The 21,764-nt window shown below is 52.8% G+C and overlaps 2 protein-coding genes across 4 annotated transcripts in view; both read left to right on the top strand.

The window, feature by feature from the left end:
• The first annotated feature begins 18 nt into the window (after window positions 1–18).
• BORCS8 (BLOC-1 related complex subunit 8) lies at window positions 19–11,967 on the top strand. 3 transcript variants are annotated; one of them, XM_077777420.1, is made up of 6 exons: window positions 19–134; window positions 2,751–2,863; window positions 3,301–3,365; window positions 8,723–8,833; window positions 10,385–10,460; window positions 10,793–11,967. In XM_077777420.1, exons 1-5 carry the CDS (start codon window positions 98–100, stop codon window positions 10,416–10,418), a joined length of 360 nt encoding a protein of 119 aa, XP_077633546.1. In that variant the 5' UTR covers window positions 19–97; the 3' UTR covers window positions 10,419–10,460; window positions 10,793–11,967. The 3 variants fall into 3 exon arrangements, with proteins under 3 accessions (XP_077633546.1, XP_077633545.1, XP_077633547.1); XM_077777419.1 differs by having other exon boundaries at window positions 10,789–11,967; XM_077777421.1 differs by lacking the exons at window positions 10,385–10,460; window positions 10,793–11,967 and adding an exon at window positions 10,253–10,368.
• MEF2B (myocyte enhancer factor 2B) overlaps window positions 10,446–21,764 on the top strand; it is a 26,328-nt gene continuing 15,009 nt past the window's right edge. Inside the window, exon 1 of the mRNA XM_077777414.1 lies at window positions 10,446–10,460. The gene's annotated coding sequence lies outside the window, so the exon portion shown is untranslated. The remainder of the gene's footprint in view (window positions 10,461–21,764) is intronic.

Here is a 21,764-nt window from a genome sequence, read left to right as displayed (position 1 = left end):
GAGCATCGTGGCGTCTGGTTTCGTAGGGGAAGGTTTAAGAAGCCTTCCCCACAGCAGGACTTCCGCTTCCGGTCCTCGGAATCGGTACGCGGTCGCTATGGAGGAACCGGAGATGCAACTCAAGGGAAAGAAAGGTTGTGCGGAGCCCCGGGCTGGACAGAAGGGTGACCTGACGGAGGGCAGGAGGGGGCAAAGGCTTGGAAGGAGCATACGGGGGAACTAATTGAACTAACATTGGTTCGGCCTTTAGAAAGTCTCCGTGCCTCGATTTTGTCATCTGTAAAATGGGGAGTATAATAGTCTCTCCCCGCCTCCCCCCCCATAGGTTTGTTGTGAGAATTCAATGACCTGCTGTTTGTAATGCATTGAAAGAACGCCTGGGACGTGGCAGTCCCTGTGCGCATTATTTACGTATATATTTACGCATTTGTTTAGGTTTACGTTAACATCAAATATATGTAAGTCGCATGGTTACAAATTAGCAAATGCTACAAACTTTTTAAATCCTAAGGGTTTTTGTTACTACACATGTTATTTCTAGTTATTATTATTTTTAAGTTTATTTTTGAGAGAGAGCAAGAGCACAAGTGGGAGAGGGGCAAGGGGGGGCGGGGAGGATCCCAAGCAGGCTTCCCGCTGTCCGCGCAAAGCCCCTTGCTGGGCTGAACTCAGGAACTGTGAGATCATGACCTGAGCCGAAATCAAGAGTTGGTTACTTAACCGACAGAGCCACCCAGGCGCCCCTCTAGTGAATTATTTAGAAGGCACAAGTATAGTTCATTCCATCTTTTTTGCAGCAGCACTGAGGGTAAGCTATTATGCTTATTTTCCAAATAAAGAGAATAAGAGGGTAAGAGCATGCTCAGTTTGGAGGTGGCAGGATGGGCTCTTCCCCACTGAGAGCACTGCAGTGAACTAGATGGACTGACACTAGCCAGACTCATGCACAGCCTCCCTTGACTCCCAGACACTCCCAGAGTTCTCTCTTTTGTCAACTGCACTCCACTGGGCGTAGCATGGGTCCATCTCTATAGCAAACCTTGAGGTGGGTACTATTATCATTCCATTTTACCAGCTGAGGAAACTGAGGCTCCCAGAAGCCCCTGCCCTCAAGAATCCAAGCTTTAAGGGTTTTTTTTGTTTTGTTTTGTTTTGTTTGTAAAAATGTAATCTAATGAAAAATGAGAATTTATAAGACAGACGAACAAGGTGCTGAGGTTGAGAATGGGGTGGAAGTGACATCTGATTGAACTTGGTGATCAGGGAAGGCCTTGCCCAGGAGGTGATTAAAGCTGAGACATGAGGGATGAAGAGAAGCCCATGGGGGAAAGAGAGGGTCAGTTGTAGAACAACAGGTGCAAAGACACTGAGGTGGCAGAGTGCTCAGAGCTGTGCGGCAGTACAGCAGCTGCTGGTCACGGTATTTACAGGTATTTAAATTAATTAAATTTAGGTAAAATTTAAAATTCATATGGCGACCACTGAGTAGTGTATAGAATTATTAAATTATTATATTATACACCTGAAACTAATATAACACTGTGTGTTAACTACTGGAATTAAAACTTTAAAAAATACAATTTGTGAGTCATATTAGCCACATTTCAGGTGCTCAGTAGCCAGCTGTATATGCCTAGTGGCTACATTATTGGACACTATAGATTATAGAACCTTTCTATCATCTCAAAGTTCTTTTGGACAGAACTGGGAGTGTCCAAGGAACAGCCAGGAGACCACTGTACCTCGGGTGGAGGGCGAGGAAGGCACGGAAGTGAATGACAGGCAGAACATATAGGGCCTTCTGGGCCATAGTAAGGCAGGTGGATTTTATGCCCTGGCTGATGGGAGCTGTGGGAGGGTTTCAAATAAGGGGGGAACATACCTGATGTGTTTAGGAGCTCAGTCCATCTGTTGTTTGGAGATTGGACTGTTGGCAGAGTGGAAGCAAGGAGACCAGGAAGGAGCTGAATCTGGCATCCTGGTGAGAGGTGGCCATGCCTGGACTGGTGTGGGCAGGGGAGTGGTAAGAATAGGTGAGATTTGGACTTTTTTAAGGCGGAACCAGCAGGATATGTTCATGGATGGGAGGGTGTCGATGACTGACTGGCTGGGAATGTCATCTTGTGAAGCAGACCGTGGGATAAGGATTTCTGTGTAATTAACTTAACCAGGAGACCCTCACAGAGGAGATGGGGGAAGCTGAGCAAGGAACGATCTCAGGGAAAATCCTCAGCCTGATGCTTCAGGAAAACTCAGAAGGATGGGTTACATCTCCATGTTGTCCCAACTCACAGCAGGAGATGTGGGCTTTAATACCCCTTGATGGTCAGTCATGGCTGAAGGCCACCCAGCAGTCTAAGCCTCCAGGCATTTTCAGGCCCAGTAACTAGTGGGACCCTCGAAGAAGAGTCTCAGATTCATTCCTTGGGATACAAGAAACGTGAGAGGTACAAGTGGACAGAAGCAGTGTCCACTACAAGTGGGCTTGGGAGGGGGGATAATCGTAAGTTCACTGGACGTGTTAACATCGTGATGAATGAAGCCTTTCTGTGACCATCTCCTTCAACCCATCCCTGGAGCCACAGGTGACCCAACTCCTGGGTGGGCACCGGACGCCCCTCACTGCTCTGGCTGGACTCTCGGATTAAGCAGTCAAGAGTCTTATGCTTTGTATCTTTGTGTCTCTGCTGCCCTTCCCTTGTTCTGCCACCCCCGACCCCGGCCCCCAACTTTGGATTTGCTCAAGCCAGTCACAGACAAGTTCACTGAGAGTGTCTACGTCCTGGCCAATGAGCCGTCCGTGGCCCTGTACAGGCTGCAGGAGCACGTGCGCCGCTCTCTGCCTGAGCTGGCCCAGCATAAGGTGAGCCCCGCTTGCCCCTGCCACTGACCTCCCCCAGAGTCCTCCCTTCATGATCTAAGGCCTGCTACACGGGTCAGGGGCTGTTGGGGGAGGAGTCAAGGCTGGGACACCAGCAAGAAGCCATGGGGACAGCAGGATATGCATTAATTGTCACTTGTGTGACGAGAAGGAAGCAGCCACATGAGGACCCAAGGGAACCATGTGCCAAGCAGAGAGAACAGCCAGTGCTAAAGCCCTGAGGCATGGTAGCCATGTGTTCACAGAAAGCCCAGACCGGTGGTGGTGGAGGGGGGGGATTTGCAGGAGGAAAGATCAGGATGGAGGGGGCAGGTCTCTGCGGCCATGGTGATGTGTGGTCAGGTGCTCCATCCCAGGAACTGAGAGGGTGGCAGTGGCAGGTGGCAGCCCTCCTGCTAACAGCTTCCTGTCTCCCACAGGCCGACATGCAGCGATGGGAGGAGCAGAGCCAGGGAGCCATTTACACAGTGGAGTACGCCTGCAGGTGAGCGCTGCAGCCTCCCCGCCCGGCTTGTCCCCGTATGCCCCAGGGTCTTTGGCATTCAGGGATCTCAGCCAGCTGCCCAGTGAACCTTGTCCCGCCGAACTGCCGAACGCATCTGAGTTGAGGATGTGGATCTCGACCCACGTGGCCACACAGCAGGTTCCAATCCAGGCCTGTGCTCCTCACCTTTTGCCCATCCCCCATGTGCCTCAGGCAGGCTTCTCTGGGTATGACATAGGAAGGGGTGAAACGGGTTAGGGGAGGTGCCATCTGGGAAGGGAGCCAGTGCCTCAAGGGGCTTTTCCTTCTCACGTCCAGGACCACAGACTGGTCAGTGGGGTGGACAGCAGCTGGGGGGAGGGCCACAGCACAAATATGGCTGTTTACTTTTACATTTCTTTTTATTGTGTAACAGACACATAAAATTTGTCACCTTAACTATTTTTAAGGATACAGTTCAGTGCTATTAAGTACGTTCATAATGCTGTGCGGCCACCCCCGGCCTCCACTGCCAGCATTTTTTTCATCTTGCAACTCAGAAAGCCTCCCCATTAAACACTAACCTCCCCCTTTCTCCTGACCCCTGGCACCCACCATTTTACTTTCTGTTTATGAATCCTGGGACCTCACATAAACAGAGTCAGACAGTATTTGTCTTTTGTGCCTGTCTCTTTTCACTCAGCTTGGTGTCTTCCAGGTGTACACATGCTATAGCCTGGGTCAGGTTATCTTTCCTTTTTCAGGTTGAGTGGTATTCCACTGCATAGACCCACCTCATTTTATCCATCTGTCGATGGACATTTGGGTTGCTTCCACGTTTTAGCTACTGTGGATAATGCTGCTGTGCACGCGAGGGTACCATTTATCATTATTATTATTATTATTATTATTATTATTATTATTATTTCATGTATAGCTTTTCTAAGTCTTCAGATTCCACCTCCCCGGCCTCCGTCGCCCCAAGGGAAAGATGTGTGTCAGTAAAAAGCAGTAGTCAGTAGTCGGTGTTTCTTTTCCCCGTCGCACCTTTCCTGGCCCTGCCTCCTGCTTTCTGGTCAGTTCGCCTGACTGTACTTGATGTCCTGGCTTGTTCTGTTTGCCTTGTGAGTTTGGCAATTTTATTTAGAAGTGCCGTTTGCCCTCTGCGTGGACTAAGTCATTTTGGCGGGGGGGGGACACCCCCCCGCCATGCACAGCTGTGGCATCGTGGGGTTTGCTGGCCTGTTTCTGTTATGTGGGCGAAGGTTCCTTGACAGGAAGTCCTGGTGCTGGGGGTACTGAGCTGAGTGCTCTGCCATCAGCTGCCTTCGCCCCTCTACTGGGACGGAAGGAATTCCAGATAGATGGCATCTTCTTGAGGACGGTGGCCTCAGACACCCTCATCAGCTCGAGGAAGAGGAGAAAAGAAATAGGAGTTTCTCTCTCAGGTCTGCCAGACAGCTCCTGCACAGCCGTGAGCTCACTAGTGACGCCCAGGTCAGAGGAAGAACATGTCAGAGTCTGTGCTTTCTCCCGGTTCCTCTAGCTGCCCCACTCAGTGTGGGAGTCCGGGCTGCATTCACATTGTGAACAGGTGATTTCACTGTTCACACTTAGATTTTAATGCATTAAAATGAAATAAAAGACTCAGTGCTTCTGTCTCATTAGCCATATTTCAAGGGCTTAGCAGCCACATCAGTGGATAAAGAATGTGTCTGTCATGTTCCAGAAAGTTCTACCGGGCAAGAGGCCAGCATACCCTGGGCTCTGAGCACTTCTTGTTAGGGAGATATGACTTTCTCTATCCTAAAGAGACCATGTTTCTTTTATGGACACGAAAGAGCCCTCTTAGTTCACAATGCTTTATGTAGTGTTAACAGTTGATATAAAATTTAAAGATGCTAAATTGTGTAAACTATTCAAGAGGGAACTTTCTAGCTTTTTAAATTTATTTTTTGTAGTTTACATCCAGGTTNATTGCCAAGTAATACTCCATTGTATACATATACCACCTCTTCTTTATCCATTCATCCATCGATGGACATTTGGGCTCCTTCCAAACTTTGGCTACTGTCGATAGTGCTGCTGTAAACACTAGGGTGCATGTGCCCCTTCGAAGTAACACACCTGTATCCCTTGGATAAATACCTAGTAGTGCAATTGCTGGATCATAGGGTAGCTCTATTTTTAATTTTTTGAGGGACCTCCATACTGTTTTTTCAGAGTGGCTGCACCAGTTTGCATTCCCATAAAAGCAAGCTCTTTATCACGGTGGGCAAACACTAGGAAAGATGCCTACATTTGGTAGCGCTAAGATGAACAAGCTAACAGAGCAGGTGATAGCCCCCCAGTCCCCACTTTGTTTGTTTGTTCAATTTTTTTTAACGTTTACTTAATTTTTTTGAGAAACAGAGCATGAATGGGAGAGGGGCAGAGCAAANTTAAATTTATTTTTTGTAGTTTACATCCAGGTTAGTTAGCACATGGTGCAACAATGATTTCAGGAATAGATTCCTTAACGCCCCTTACCCATTTAGCCCATCCCCGCCCCCCCACACCCCTCCAGCAACCCTCGTTCTCNAACAGAGCATGAATGGGAGAGGGGCAGAGCAAAAGGGAGTTACAGACTCTGAAACAGGCTCCAGGCTCTGAGCTGTCAGCACAGAGCCTAATGTAAGGCTTGAACCCACAAACCGTGAGATCATGACCCGGGCCGAAGTCGGACGCTTAACCGACTGAGCCCCCCAGCCGCCTCAACCCCCCACTTTGATCTCATGGTCATTTTCTTTTTCTTCTTCTTTTTTAATGTTTTATTTATTTCTGAGAGAGAGAGAGAGAGACAGTGTGAGCAGCAGAGGTCAGAGAGAGAGGGAGACAAAGAATATGAAGCAGGCTCCAGGCTCTGAGCTGTCAGCACAAAGCCCAATGCGGGGCTCGAACCCATGAACCATGAGGTGACCTGAGCCATGAGATGAGCCTGATGCAGGTCTTGAACCCACATGAGATCATGACCTGAGCCGAAGTCGGACGCTTAACCAACTGAGCCCCCTAGGCGCCCCATCATGGCCATTTTCCAGCAGGTCTCTGACTGATAATAAATAGGAGTGATTTTTTTTTGTGTCTTTAATAGAACAGCTTTAAAATGACACTTGTATTTTTTTTAATGTGACAATTACTTTATTTTTTTTATTTTTTTACAAATAGTTTATTGTCAAATTGGTTTCCATATAACACCCAGTGCTCATCCCCACAAGTGTCCTCCTCCATGCCCATCCCCCCCCCGCACATCCATCAGTCCTCAGTTTTTGTCAGCATTCAAGAGTCTCTCATGGTTTGCCTCTCTCCCTTTCCCCCACCATTTCCCCCTTCTTCTCCCCCTTGTTCCTCCGTCAAGTTCCTCCTAATCCTCCTATACGTGCAAACATATGATATTTGTCCTTCTGTGCCTGACTTATTTCGCTCAGCATAACACCCTCAAGGCCCATCCATGTTGCTACACATGGCCAGATTTCATTCTTTCTCATTGCCATGTAGTATTCCATGGTATAGATAAACCACATCTTCTTGATCCATTCGTCCGTTGATGGACACTTAGGCTCTTTCCATGTTTTAGCTATTGTGGAGAGTGCTGCTATGAACATTGGGGTACATGTGCTCCTGTGCATCAGCATTTCTGTATCCCTTGGGTAAATTCCTAGCAGTGCTATTGCTGGGTCATAGGGGAGTTCTATTATTAGTTTCCTGAGAAACCTCCACACTGAATTCCAGAGGGGCCGTACCCGTTTACATTCCCACCAACAGTGTAGGAGGGTGCCCGTTTCTCCACATCCTCGCCAGCATCTAGAGTTCTCTGATTTGCTCATTTTAGCCACTCTGACTGGCGTGAGGTGGTATCTCAGTGTGGTTTTGATTTGTATTTCCCTGATGAGGAGGGATGCTGAGCATCGTTCCATGTGTCTGTTGGCCATCTGGATGTCCTCTTTGGAGAAGTGTCTGTTCATGTCTTCTGCCCATTTCTTCACTGGGTTGTTTGTTTTTCGGGCGTGGAGTTTGGTGAGTTCCTTATAGATTCTGGATATTAACCCTTTATCTGATATGTCATTTGCAACTATCTTTTCCCATTCCGTTGGTTGCCTATTAGTTTTGTGGGTTGTTTCCTTGGCTGTGCAGAAGCTTTTAATCTTGATGAGGTCCCAGTCATTTATTTTTGCTCTTGATTCCCTTGCTTTTGGGGATGATGACACTTGTATTTTTACTGTGGATATTATGCTGGTGACTTGCTGGCATTATCAAGGCCCTGAGTGACCTGGTAAACATTTCACTGTTGCACTGTTGGAAGGGACATTTTCTTTTCTTTTCTTTTCTTTTTTAACATTTATTTATTTTTGAGAGACAGAGCATGAGGAGGGGAGAGGCAGAGAGAGGGAGACAAAGAATCTGAAGCAGGCTCTAGGCTCTGAGTTCNTATATTACTTTTGCTTCCCTTCCCTTATGCTCATCTGTTTTGTATCTTAAAGTCCTCCTATGAGTGATATTTGTCTTTGATATTTGTCTATGATATTTGTCTTTCTCTGACTGACTAATTTTACTTAGCATAGTACTCTCTAGNTATTTTTGAGAGACAGAGCATGAGGAGGGGAGAGGCAGAGAGAGGGAGACAAAGAATCTGAAGCAGGCTCTAGGCTCTGAGTTCTCAGCACAGAGCCTGATGTGGGGCTTGAACTCACAAACCGCGAGATCATGACCTAAGCTGAAGTCGAATGCTTAACTGACTGAGCCACCCAGGAGCCCCAGAAGGGACATTTTCATTAGACATTCATGAGTGTGGCACCAACACCAGAGGTTAGCACAACTTTGCAGTGGTGTCCCCCTGATTAGTTGTGAGTTTGGTGAGTTCCCTCTAAACTCACCTCCAGAGCTCTGCACAGTTGAATTGATAAGCTTCCTTCAGAGGCAGGAATAGGTTATCTAAGAGGCCATCTTTACAGGCTTACAGCTTCTTTAAAACATCAGGTGGTCTAGCAGCAGGATGTAAAAGTTGCATCTAGGGGCGCCTGACTGGCTCAGTCAGAAGAGCATGCGACTCTCGATCTTGGGGTCGTGAGTTCGAGCCCCACGTCAGGTGTAGAGATTACTTAAATGAATAAATAAAAACTTAAAACAAAATTGCTTCTGACCATCAGGCGCTCTGTCGCATAGATGTCATCTAGGCATGGCAGGGAAGTCTAAACTTTAAACCCCCGATGAGCCTTCAGGGAGGACCACAGGATCCCCAGGGTGCCTGCTGAGCACTGAGCCCTTGNAGGCACGGGGCGGGGGGGGCGAGGGGGGCAGGGTAAAGTGGGGTGGTGCCAACTGGGTCCATCCTCCTGTTTCAGCGCTGTGAAGAGCCTTGTTGACAGCAGCGTCTACTTCCGCAGCGTGGAGGGTCTTCTCAAACAGGCCATCAGCATCCGGGACCACATGAATGCTGCCGCCCAGGGCCACAGGTAGCTCCAGGGACCACCCGCTTCTGCTCTCAGCCCCCTCGCTGTAAGGACTTTGCTTCTCAGCCAAGAACTGCTGCTTCTCACTCCTTAGACAACTCCCTTTCCTCATCTCATGGTGTCTGGTGGCTTCCTCTCGTCCTTTGGTGTCTGTAGCGGGAGCGTTTGGCCACCCAGCACCCAGGTCCTGAGCTCTGCCGTGTGCCCGTGGGCACTGGGTACGCAGCAGTGCCCAATACACATGTTATGGGGAGGCACACAGCAGCCCGGTAAACGTAGAACAGATGAGCATTTCAGATGTGTGAAGGAAGGGAAGGGAGGTGGGGAGCCTCTCCGAAGAGGTGGGAGCAGAGTCCTGAACACCACGCAGACGGAGGTGACCGGGGTAGGGGATTCCGGGTTGGACAGCGGTGGACAGAGGCTGGTGACCTGGGTGTGTTGGAGAAACATCTAGGAGGCGAGTGTGGCTGGAGGGGGTGAGCACGAGGGAGACAGAGCCCGTGAGGCTTGCAGGGGAGGGTGCCTGGAGCCAAAGGAGGCTTCGAGCCAAGGACCAGATGGCCTTAAAGTGAAAAGCACTTACAGTTCTCGCACCCTGGGGAGAGAGTTTTTGTCATCATTTACATTATAACTTAATAAACATGCACTTGGGCACACGCGCACATGCTGTACGCTGTAACTCTCCTTTGATGTACGTCCGGTTCCTGCACTTGGGGGCATGCCTGGCCCCCTCTAGACGTTTAGAAAGAGGAAAAAAATCTGTTACTGCTTCTGAAAACTGAGACTCAAGGATCGTCAAAAACAAAAAAGCCTGGTGAACGTGTAAGAATGGACGGGCAGCCATCTTCTTGCAGAGGGTAGCATGACAAGGGTCCATCTGGGCTCGTTTGCATTAAAGAAACTGTCTGGGCTTGGCTGCTCTGCTGTGGGCTGGTGTGAGCTATCGGGGCTAGAGTTTACCGGGTCGTGTCACACACAGCGCCCCATGCACAGTAGGGCCGCAAAAAGCCAGAGCTTTTACTGTTTTGTTTTGTTTTGTTTTGTTTTGTTTCGTTTTGAGAGAGAGAACGTGAGAGTTAGAGCAGGGGAGGGGTGGGGCGGAGGGAGAGAATCACAATACACACTGAGTGGAGCCTGACATGGGGCTCGATCCCACGACCACAAGATGATGACCTGAGCCAATATTGAGAGTGGGGTCATTAACCGACTGAGCCACCCCAGTGCCCCCATACCTTTTATTTTTAATTCATGGTTTCCCAAGTGCTATAGATGCCTTGCTTGTGCCTGCTTCTGAAAGATGCTTCTAGCAGCTTAAAGTGCTGCTAACACTTCTCTTGGCAAACCCTGCGGGTTTGAAGTGCCCAGTCCTGCATGAGTCCTGACCATGAATTCTGAAGTGGGTGTCTGGTCCCATTTTTACAGAGGATGCCCTGAAGGCTGAGGCCAGGGGTCTTAGGGGCCTGGAAGGTGACCCAAACCCATCTCCAGCCTAACTGAGCACACCTGATGGCCTCTGACATTGGCCTCAAGGACGCTGCCCATGTTTTGTTCCAGCCCCGAGGAACCACCCCTGCCCTCCTCAGCTTGATTCCGGAAGAAACTTGGAGGTGCTTTGGCTCCTCTGGCTCAGGTCAGTGCCGAGTGGGGTCGTGAGCCTCTGTAGTCTGTGCTCTGAACTAACCCACCCTCTCAGTGTCCGAGAAGGGACCTGCTTGTCTAACCTTTTGGGCTTTCTCCCCGGGCTTGTAGGATGCTTTCAGCAGTGGGAGGCTTCAGCGTGGCAGGGACCTTGAGCCCTCTGCTGCTCAGGATGTTGTCAACCCGTCTCCCTCGTGCTCTCTGTGCCAGCCCCCTGCCCCTTATCCAGGCCACAGGCCCGACCTCGATCCCAAGTTCCCCCTGCCAGGACAGAAAGGGGAGCTCACGTTTTGTGGCTTTACTAACACACATTCTCTCAGGCAGAGCCCAGCATGACGGCTACCCACCCAGCTTAGGAATCTTCGCTCCACTGCTGACCTGCTGTGTGACCCCGAGGAAGTCCCTCTCCTCTCTGGTCTCTGCTTTTTCCCTTCTGTCAGAGTGGTTCAGCAGGCAGCAGAGGGTGCTGCTGCCTAGTGATGTGTGTTGTAGCAATTGGCTACTGCTGCTTGACAAACTATCGCCAAACTTAGTGGCCGACAACCCCAGTCCTTTGTCTGCTCACAGTCCTGTGACTTGGGCTGGGCCCGGCTGGGCAGTGTCCTGGGCTTGCAACTCTCTGGCTCTCATCAGACTTTGAAGGGGCTGCATAGTCAGAGGTGGCCTTGCTCACACATCTGGATCTTGACCCGTGCCGTCGGCTGCAGGGGTCCCGTCCTCCTCTGCATGGCCTCCCCAGCAGGCCAGCCTAGGCTTTTCCTGGTGACCGGGTGCCAAGAGGGCAGCCCTCATGTACCTATGCCCACCTCACCTCTTCTTGCTTCATACTGCGGATGCTCCATGGTCAAGGCCAGCCATGCAGCCAGGCCAAGACCCTGATGGGAGAGGACTGCAGGAAGGCGTCAGTACTGGGAGGTGTGATCGACCACGCGAGGAGAGCATGGCACCAAGAAAGGCCTGGCACATTGTCACTCTGTGCCCGTGTAGGGCAGAGCCCGGCAGAAGGGAGGGATCCGAGGGACTTCCTGAGCCCCGGCTGTTGTAGTTCCCAAAGCCCTGCCCATTTGCCAGGTACTGCGGTGGTGCTCTGTGCCACAGAGCAGCAGTCTCCAGAGACCAGAGGCAACGGAGTTGATGTGTATGCAGTTAACCTGCGGTGTTCAGTTATTAGGCACCTGCTGTATACTAGGCTTAGCTCTGTGGCTGGGGTTGGTGAGGAATCCCGCCCGCTGTGGGATTGCCTCGGGAGTGTCTGGGAGGGCCTGGGGCAGGAGGGGCTGCCAAGAGGGTCAGCAGCCCTCCCCGCCGTGGTCCACACAGTGTCGCCCACCAGCCCCGGCCCACACCCCACCACCTCCCCACCCCCATCTCTTTGCCCTGGTCACTCCCAGCACCCAGCCTCAAGGACAGCACCCTGATGCCCCCCCACACCCTGTGTCGTCTGCTGTCCCTCTGCTGCCGTGCCCCCTTGAAATAAAATTCTCTGTGGCTTCTCCTGATCCTGCCTTTATCCCTGCAGACCCTGCTCCCTGCCTCAGAATTGTTGCCCCATTGCCCTTCCCGGAGCCTTCCACCCCCACTTTCCCCCCAAACTGCTCCCTGCAAGGTGATTGGTAACCTTTACTGGGTCAAGTCACAGTCTTCCCTGGCCTCTGACTTCACCTGCCTCTCCAGTCCAGGGCCTCTAGCACAGTCCCGTTTATAGAAAAGGAAACAGGCTCACAGAGGTCAGGTGTAGTCACCACCCTTGACCAGAAGTGTGGGGAGTCCTGCCCCTGGGTGTCACCTCTTCCCCCATCCCACCCAGCACCTCCTGTCTCAGGTGCCACCTCGTCAGGGTGACCTTGCAACCCTGAGGATCTCTCGGGCCTCTCCCTGACCCTTGCCTCTCACTCCCTGGTCCCACTACAGCTGGGCCTTTGGACGCACCTTCATGGGGTCTGGTAGGGACTGAAGACCAAGCAGGTGTGGCCAGCACATTCCTCTTGCTTCTGCTCAGCGCTGCCTCTGGGCCCCTCTGCGAATGTCTGGAGACAAGGCTTTGCTGCCTCTGGACTCCTGCCTGCCCCCCATTGATCATGGACACGGTCATGGTCACAGCCCCCCAGACCAGTAACTGCCACCCTGTTAATCCTGAACAACCACCCACGGTGTGCCTGGAACTATGCTGGGGGCTTTGCAAGGCTCATCTTTTCATCCTTCATCCTCAGGCAGCCCTGTAAGGCAGGTGTCACCCCCAAATACAAATGGGGAGAGAGAGCCTTTGAGCGGTGGCATGACCTGTACAAAGTCACACAGCAGACTCCAGACTGGCTTAGTCCTAGCTGTGCCTCATGCTGTGTGACATGGGGCCTAGAGCTGGGTCTCTCTTGGCCACCTTTCCTTTCTTTTTTTTCTTCTTTTGAAGATGACTCCTGTTTTTTTAACATTTATTTGTTTTTGAGAGAGAGCATGAATGGGGGGGGAGAGAGAGAGAGAGAGAGAGAGAGAGAGAGAATCTGAAGCAGGCTCCAGGCTCTGAGCTGTCACCACAGAGCCTGACACAGGGCTCGAATCCACAAACCATGAGATAAAGACCTGAGCCAAAGTCGGATGCTTAACTAACTGAGCCACTCAGGCGCCCCTGGTCCTCCTTTTCTCCATCTGGATAAAGAAGCCTGGACTGGACCTTCTCACAGGCTGAGGTGGACATTTGTGTACCTGCCTGCCTGGTCTGCATTCTGTCTTGAGCAGAAATGCCCACCCCAGGCTCAGGCCATATGGAAAAGCCACTTTTAATTTCCGGTGTGGATGTGGGACACTGGCCTGGCCAATCACAGCCACCAGCTCCCAAGTCACAAAGATTGGGTAGAGATAGATGAGCATGTGACCTGGTGAGAGGTCTCACTCAAGAATTTTGCTGGGAAGGCTGAGAAAGTCATGGTCTTCCCACTAGGGTTGTTGAGCTAGGCAGATGGAAGGGGAGATCAAGAACACTGCATGGAGTCCTGGATCCAACTGTACCGGACACTGGTAAATTTTGATTATTCAGTTTCACTGGTCTCTAACTTACTGTATATGCCAAAATTGCTTTGAGTCCATTTCTGCTGACTGCAGAAAAGCCCACACTGACCCCTGTGAATTTCAAGCCTGGAAGATCAGGGTCCACTTGGTCCACACACCTCCAAGGCCCCCTGTGTGCCAGTGCCGTAGCCAGCACCAGATATCAGGACAATCAGAATGGAGTTGGTTGAATATAGTCCAGGTGAGTCCCAGGCCGATTGCTCTGAGAGCATCTCCCCACACCTCCCTTGGTGGTGTGAGTGGTTGGAAGAGAGAGGTGGCAAGGGTCAAGGGTACCCTATGGGAGAGAGGGCGTCCTGTGGAGGGGCCTGAGAGAATAGGAGGGGGTTCATGGACACAGGAGGTATGGAAGAAGGATCACCTCCCACTGCCAGGAAATAGGAGTCCATTCTTTCTCCCCTTTCTAGGGTGTATTAGGGGCCTACTGTGCCGCCATCATGCCTCCCCACTTATCCCAGCTCAGATTGTGGGGAGGGAGAATCCTCCGGTCCACCTGATTAGAGGCCCTGACTGGTGTGTGCTCCACCCTCCCCAAGTCACTCACTGTTTGCCCACTCTGAAGGCACTCATTGTCTCTCTGTCCTTCCACACGTCGTCCATCAAGCAGTCATTTATCCAGCAAACATTGACTGCCCTCTGTTGGCCAGGCCCTGCAGAGGATGCCCTGGTGAGCATGACGGGCTGGCTCTGTCAGACCTGCAGGACAGAAAGGCAGCTAAGTGAGGGGATTGCATATTTTCCAGGGGCTGCCTTGGGCTGCTCTTGTGCTGTGAGCTAGTAGGATGCAGCTTTGGGGTGCCCCAGACCCTCCTAGGGCTCCCCATCACGCACAGCTCCTAGGTGCAATCTCAGCTACTGACTAATAATAGTCTTCTCCATTCGAAGATCAGGACTTTGGACTGAAGACCCCTCACGACTCCAAGTCAGAGGGCTCTGAACTTGGCTGGCTGGTTTATTTGCATTTTATTTGCCTGTCCATCCCACACTTCCCACCTACAGAACGCCCACGCCCGCTGGGCCACCAGGGGGCGCAAGAGGCAAAGCCTTGGCCAGGCCTCCGAAGTGGTCATTGTCCACTTTCCTGGCCAGTCCTTGTGGGTGCATTGTAATCCTCCATCCCTTTTCACCCCATACGCCCTCACCCCCATTTTTCAGAGAGTGAACTAAGATTCCATGAGGCAGGATTCCCCAGCAGGACCTTGCACCTGCCCCCATGTGCTCCTGGGCTGTGCTGGCAGCCTCCCTTCCTCACCAGGGTGGAGGTGTGGGCACTCCCAGACCCGACTCAGTAGCATTTGCTCCCAGGAAAGCCCCAGAGACAGGAGGTGGGGGAGGCTGGGAGAGAGGCAATGAGTTCCCTGTGCTATGGGGCATTCAAGCTGGAGCCTAGCACCCAGGAAGGTGGGGATGACCTGGAAGTGATCTTGTGGGTCACCCTAGTCTCTTTCAAATCTGTGGATGGGGTAAAAGGAGGCCACATAGGGCACTGACTTGCCTCTAGTTGGTCCACAGTGGTCAGAATGGGAATCAGACTTCAGTTTTGGCTCTTTGTCCTTAGCCCAAATCTAAGTTCTGGTTTTTATTTCAGGCCTGCTCTATACTCCCAGAGGGGTTCTACCGCTGGGAAACCCCTTCCTAGCTCTGCCACATCCCCCAGCCAGGTCTCCGAATGCCTCAAGCTTGGTCCCTATGCCCCTCCATCACCCAGACCCTCTCCAGGGCTCTCCAGTTCTTCAAGAAACCCTTGGAGACACCCCTTTGGTGCCACTACACATGAGACTCCGCCCAGGGGAGCCTCCAATGTGGGGGGAACAGAGTCAGACAGACATCTCCAACCCCCTGGGTCAACACTGGGCTGGAAGGAGGGATGGGGGTAGAGAAACCCCAAATGGAAGGAGGGGGCATTAAAGGTGGGCCTTGAAATGATTCTAGCCTCCAGGAGGAGGGGCTGCTATTTTCCCCACTTTCGCATGAGCAAATAAGCACACAGTGGTGCCGTGACCAGCTTGAGGTCATGTGGTGAGTGGGAAACAGAGCCGGGATGGGGACCCAGGCTCTCCACCCTGAGGCCCTGCCTGCTGGACCACACTGCACGTGCCATGAAGGGTTCATCAAAGCCTTCCCCTTCTGACACTGTGGGAGAGGATCTAGAGGAAGGGGACTTGGGAGAAGCAGCTTTTCCACCTCCCTACCTTCTCACTCCTGGCCTCCACCCTGCCCCCCATCCTCCGGGCCCCCTTCCCAGATCCTCTCTGTGGCCCTGTTCACTCTCTTCTCCCCCTCAACCCTCCCTCCTCCCCTCCAGCCTCTTACTCTAGCAACTAAGGGTGTCCCCTCAACTGAGAAGACTGAGGTAGGGACTTTGACTGCCCTGATAGGGGATGAAGTTTCACATGGGGTGACACAGCCAGTGATGGGGGAGGGTACAGGACAGGGACTGGGGTAAAGACAAAAAGGAGGAGCTGTTACAGGAAACAGAGTACAAATGATAGAAGACAGAACTGACCAGAGTGGGAAAGGGACATTGGGGGGGGGAGTGGGGGGGCAGGAACACAGGAGGGAGCCCTAGTGGTGGGAGGGGCAGAGGGAAGGACGCATGGTGAGGGGGGGGGCAGGCCCAGCCATCTCAGATCAGGCAGACCCTTCCCTACACACCCTGGCAGCTGGCTGCTCCCAGAGCTGCTCCAGCTGCTGCCCTCACGTAACCAGAGCCTGCCTGTTGCATCAGAGGCAGGCGGGCAGCCACGGGTAAACAGAGCAGCCCTCGGGGGGCCCGGGGCTCCCCAGCCACCTCCATGCTCCCCAAGCCTCGTTCTGTGCCTTGGAGCCCAGGCAGAAGCCCCCATCCTAGCCTGGCTTCTGTGTGTCCTTGCGACACCTGGGTGTTTGGTGTTGGGCACTGATGTAGGGGCAGAGGCAGGACCCCTGGACCTTATGCCTCTGTGAACCCTAGTTTATGTCCAAAGATGAAAGCTTTACCCAGATTAGGGATCCAAACTGCCCATGTCACAGATGGGTAGATTGAAGTTTGAGGTAGAACCCCAGTTCCCTGCCTCAGTGTCCCCCACACACTGACATCTCTACATGCTCCCCACGGAATCCAAGATTCTAGCTAGATTCCCCTGTTGTCCTCCAGGAAGGTAGGTACCAGATAGCCGTTGCAGCCCACCTGATTCCCCATTTTATCTGCCCCAGGTCGACCCCCTCCTCTCTTTCTCCTAGCCTCCCTTTGGATGCCCAGGCAATCTACTTCTGCCCTCTTCTCTGGCTCCATTTCCCTTATGTCCCCCACCAAAAAATACACCGTGCCTCTGCATCTTTGCAAGTGCTGTTGCCTCTTGGAAAACCCTTCTCCCAGTGGCAAACTCCTGTTCATGCTTCAAAGCCCTGTAAAGTGCCCCCTCTTCTGGGAAGCCCTCCCTGACCCTTCTAGCCCGGTCCTGACTCCCCAGAGCCAGGGGAGTGTGTGGCAGCTCTGCCTTCTCCAGACTAGAGGTTTCTTCACGATTACACAATCCAAAAGTCATCTTCATTCTGTAATTCTTTTTACATTGATTCATTCACTAATTCTGCTCTGAATTCCCCCCCTCTGGGCCTAGACCTGTGCTGTGGGATCCCACGGAGGGAGTGGATGCAGAGGTCCCAGCTGGGGTCTAGTCCTGGAAGCCACTCCCCCTTCACACAGCTGACCTTTAAACTGGTGGAGGGCACCTAGAAGCCGAGGGGTCTATTGCCCTCCGGTCAAGAAACGTGAGGCACACATCTAGCTACAGGAGGCACAGATGAGCGGGCCCACACAGGCGATCCCAGAGCCAGCTTTCTGCAATCCCTCCATTTGGCTGAGAGCAAGGATCAATGTTGGCTTCGAGAAGGGTTCCCTCTCTGGGGCCTTCAGGATCTTGGGTCAGAGTTATATTTCACTCAGTTTAGAATAAGTCTAGAGTAGGGGCTAGCAGTGGTCCAAATTAGAGACAAGGTCCGAATTAGCGCCAGGGTCACAGTAGTAAGGTCACAGGCGCCCAGTGAGGGTGGGGGAAGTCTGGCGGGTCTAATCCAGCCCGCTCTCCCGTCTCCTTTCTTCATTACACGCCCTCCCCATTTTGGCGTCTTCCGGGGTCTGATTCCGAATCCCCAGAACTCCCGGGGCGGGGCCGCGCCCAAGTGCCCGCCCACCACGGCTCGCGAACGCGCCCTCCATACAAATAATCCCCACCTCACCCAATCAGCTCCCGAGGGGGCGGGGCCGCCCGTTCCGATGGCACCTGTGGCCGCCCTGCGCTCCGAGCTCTGTGCTGCTGCCGCCTGGCTGGTACTTGAGCGTCCAGAGGGCCCAGGCCCAGCAGGTGCGTGTCGCGTCGGGCCAAGGTTTGTTTGGTGTCCTTAGAACGGCACCTGTGGTTTGGGTTGGGTTTGGAAGTCCCAGTGTGCTGCTGTGCGCTGGAGAGTTGTGTATCTAAGAGATGCGCGTCCTAGGATGTGAGTCTGAGAGACTGTATGTCCTGAGAGGCTATGTGTCCAAAGGGTGTGAGTCTGAGGGCTGTGTTCGAGGGGGAGGGTGTGTCCAAGGGTTGTGTTTCTGAGAGGTCGTATGTCCAAGGGGCATGTGTCTGAGGGTCTTGGTGTCATTTGGGGAACTGTGGGGCCATGAGCCCCTGTATGTCTGGTCTGTCAGCTGGAGTGTCCTCCTCTCCTGGGATGCTCCCCTTTGCCTATCCTCCGAGCCCCCGTACACAACCCAGTGCCTTCCTGCTATGGCTGTGCCCTTGTGTATCACTGCCCCAAATCTGCATGTGGCATGACCATTCATGTGTGCCTGTGACTCCCATGACCCTCACCTGCCCCGTGGGATTTGAGCTTCACGAAGCGAATGCGGGGCCTCAGCTGGGCCCACGGGGTGCCTGGATGGCTGGGGGCAGGGTAGGGGGTATGGAGCCCTGGGTGGGAGATCACAGCTGCCTGGGTCACCACCTTTCCTGTGCCTCAGTTTTCCCATCTGGGAGATGGGTATAGGAACAATAGTCATAGCCCTGCGAGACTGTCAGCACATGACAAGCTGACATAAAAGTGTTACTTTTGCAGTCATGCTCCACCCACCCCACTCTGCCTCTCTCAGGGTCCAGGGCTACAGACGGGGACGACCGATCTACCTGGCTATCTTCAGTCTCTTTGTTGCAGACTTCTTGAAGAGTCAGAAATAGCTGAGGCCTCATCCTTGTCCTGGCTTAGAATCCCCACTCGGGGGGCTCCTGGGTGGCTTAGTCGGTTAAGTGTCTGACTTTCGCTTGGGTCGTGATCTCGCGGTTCGTGGGTTCGAGCCCCGCGTCGGGCTCTGCGCTGACTGCCAGCTCAGAGCCTGGAGCCTGTTTCAGTCTGTGACTCCCTCTCTCTCTGACCCTCCCCTGCTCACGCTGTCTCTCTCTCTCTCTCTCTCTCTCCTAGAAATAAACAAAAAAAAACATTAAAAAAAAAAAGAATCCCCACTTGGGAAGGTCAGGACCTCTGGACATTTGGCATCCAGTGATAAGAACTCTCAGACTATTGGAGTGAAAGAAACTGGGTTCAAAACAGTATTTAGACTCGGAAAGGCAAGTGTGTGGGATTTGATTACCAAGATCAAAGGGGCTTTGGGAGAAGTCGGCCTTGCTCTATCCTGTCCCCATGCCTGCCTACCACTACCTGTCTGAGTCAAGGAGTGAATCTGGGGTTTCAGGGAATGGGATTTCAGAACATTTAGGGCCCAGGGGTTTCAGCTGCAAGAGCTGGCAGCTGCTTATTTGGTCTGAAGCCCCCACTTTGCAGGGAGGGAAGACTGAGGCCAGATGGAGACATTTAGGGATCTCGGAGAAAGGATAGGCTCAACGCTGCCCCTGTTCCGAGAGAACAAAAGCCAGGAGCGAGGGCGTCCAGCCTTCTCACTCCCCTCTCTTTGTGACTTCAGACAGGATCACTGCCCCTCTCGGAGCTCTGTGGCTACCCCTGTGACCTGACCAAGTTGAGCTCAGTTTTACATCCTATCTCCAACTAATGATTTATCTCGTTAAATCATTTCCCAACCAGGCAGACATAAGGAAAATGCAAATTAAGAGGAGAAAGGAACCCCAACTCAGATGCAATGGGTGTAGAAATGTTAGGGCTCTGGCCTTCCAGAAGATTTGAGGCACATATGCACCAGGAGACAGATGTCATTTTTCAGAGAGGATTTATCATACACTGGGATCCCATTTGGGGTCAGAGAGCTCACCCCAACCCTGACCCTTGAATCCCTGTGAGGTGCACCCAGAGGCTGGGTTCCATTTCTCAGCCCCCAAAGGACCTTCCTGGGCCTGTACCCTGGGAGCTTGTGAGGCCTCCCTGTCACCCCCAGGCCGAGGAATGAGTATTTTGGATCCCAGCAATGCTCCAAGCTCACTGCCCAGACTGTGCAGGGGTGGTGAGTCTGGGGTATAGCTGGATGGCCCCAGGATTCAAGCCCAGGCTAGAGTGAGAATCTGGGGTCTCTCTGTGTGGCCCCGGGAAAGACCAATTCCTCCTATGTAAAATGGGGACAGTGATCTGTGCTTCACTGGGCTGTCTGTGGGTCAGGCAGGTCCTGTGTGTAAATGAGGTGGCATGATGGGCCTGGGCAGACAGTAGGCACTCAATAATAGGAGGTGACATCTGAACTGTGACCAAGTGGAGGTACCTGTGAGGCCCATCTAGGCCCCACCACCACCACCCTACCCTCCACCAGGGCCAAGGAGGCCTCAGGCCTGCCAGGTTTCCTGGGCTGATCTCTTCCAGGTCCAGGTTTGCCTGAGGTCAAGGCAGGGCCCTCAGAAGGGAGCAGTTGAGGAGGGCTGGCACAAGGAGTCACTGCCATGGGCACAGGCCTGCCTCTGTCCGCTTCCCACACCCACAGCACCCACTGTCTCCGACCAAACGCTGGCCTGGCCTCCTGCCCCAGTAGGACTTCTCCCCACAGCAGCCATGGGGTCTTCTGAAAATCCTGAATCAGACCACAGCCCCTGCCTACTCATGTACCCTCTATGACTCCCCATTGCTCTGCCCTCCACCCTTTCATCCCCACCCCTGAGGCCCCATGTGGCCTCCCTGCCCTCCTCTGTCTCCACTGGCCCCTCACTCACCCTGCTTTAGTCACCACTGGCTCCCCTTTGCACCTGAACCTGACCAGCAGGTCCCCACCTCAGGTCCTTTGCACCTGCCATTTCTTCCACCAGACAGTCCCTCCCCCACATCCAGACATGGGTGATGTCCTCTGGTCCTTGAGGACCCCTCTTTTCGGAAAGGCCCAAAGCAGCTCCCTCCCCTGCCACCTACCCCTACTGCTTCCCCCTGTTGAATTTCTTCCTTGAAGGCCTCTGTCTCTGACAGGACTATGTGGCTGGTATCACCCCTCCCACAGGACTGGGCAATGGAGGAAGCCAGGCTGGGTCTGTTCACTCCCTGCCCCTGTGTCCTGCGCACCTGGTGGGCTCTCAGACATTTCTGGGGAAAGAGAGTGGAGACCATGGATGCCCCCAAGACCCCATCTTTGGGTCCTTTTTTTTTTTTTTTTAATATTTTTTATTTATTTCTAGGAGAGAGAGAGACAGCGTGAGCAGAGGGGGGTCAGAGAGAGAGGGAGCCACAGACTCCGAAATGGGCTCCAGGCTCTGAGCTGGCAGGCAGCACAGAGCCCAATGCGGGGCTCGAACCCACAAACCACGAGATCATGACCTAAGCGAAAGTCGGATGCTTAACCGACTAAGCCACCCAGGCGCCCCGTCCTCATCTTTGGGTCCTTGATGGCCACATCTTGGGTCTGTCGGGCTGAGGCTGAGTCCCTTCTGCCCAGCGCTGACAGATGTGTTAATTTCCCAAGCCAGGAGACCTTGGCCTCAGGGGATGAATTTCTGGGGTCCCATGGGGGAGATCTTTCTCTGGAACAAAGAGAGAAATCTCGGGCTGTCCCTGCAGTTGACCCTGTGGCTCGGGGGACATCACTGGGTGCTTTGGGTGACCCTACGCTCCAATCTGGGAACAGGAATGTAGAGTCTCTCTCACCTCCAGGGGTTTGGGGTCCCAATCCCCTCGGGGAGGTGGGATGGAGTAGTGGGCTTCCATTTGCAGTTACCGTGACAGAGAGACTGGCCTTCTTGACAGATGAAGGACATGATTTCCCTCCCAAATAGACAATGGTGCCTTGGTCTGAAAGGCACTTGAGCACTTCTGGTGGGGGGGGGGGGGGGTAATG

The sequence above is a fragment of the Crocuta crocuta genome, unplaced genomic scaffold (assembly GCF_008692635.1).
Source record: "Crocuta crocuta isolate KB4526 unplaced genomic scaffold, BGI_CrCroc_1.0 scaffold77, whole genome shotgun sequence".
NCBI lineage: Eukaryota > Metazoa > Chordata > Mammalia > Carnivora > Hyaenidae > Crocuta > Crocuta crocuta.
Note: the sequence above shows the minus strand (reverse complement) of the source record. Positions and strands in the feature narration are given on the sequence as shown.

What these genes read in the sequence shown, in the direction of transcription:
- BORCS8 (XM_077777420.1), top strand. Translation starts at nt 98, where the DNA reads ATGGAGGAACCGGAGATGCAACTCAAGGGAAAGAAAG. An exon ending in CTGAGCTGGCCCAGCATAAG is followed by an intron (nt 2,864 to 3,300) that starts GTGAGCCCCGCT and finishes TGTCTCCCACAG; the next exon opens with GCCGACATGCAGCGATGGGA. An exon ending in ACAGTGGAGTACGCCTGCAG is followed by an intron (nt 3,366 to 8,722) that starts GTGAGCGCTGCA and finishes CTCCTGTTTCAG; the next exon opens with CGCTGTGAAGAGCCTTGTTG.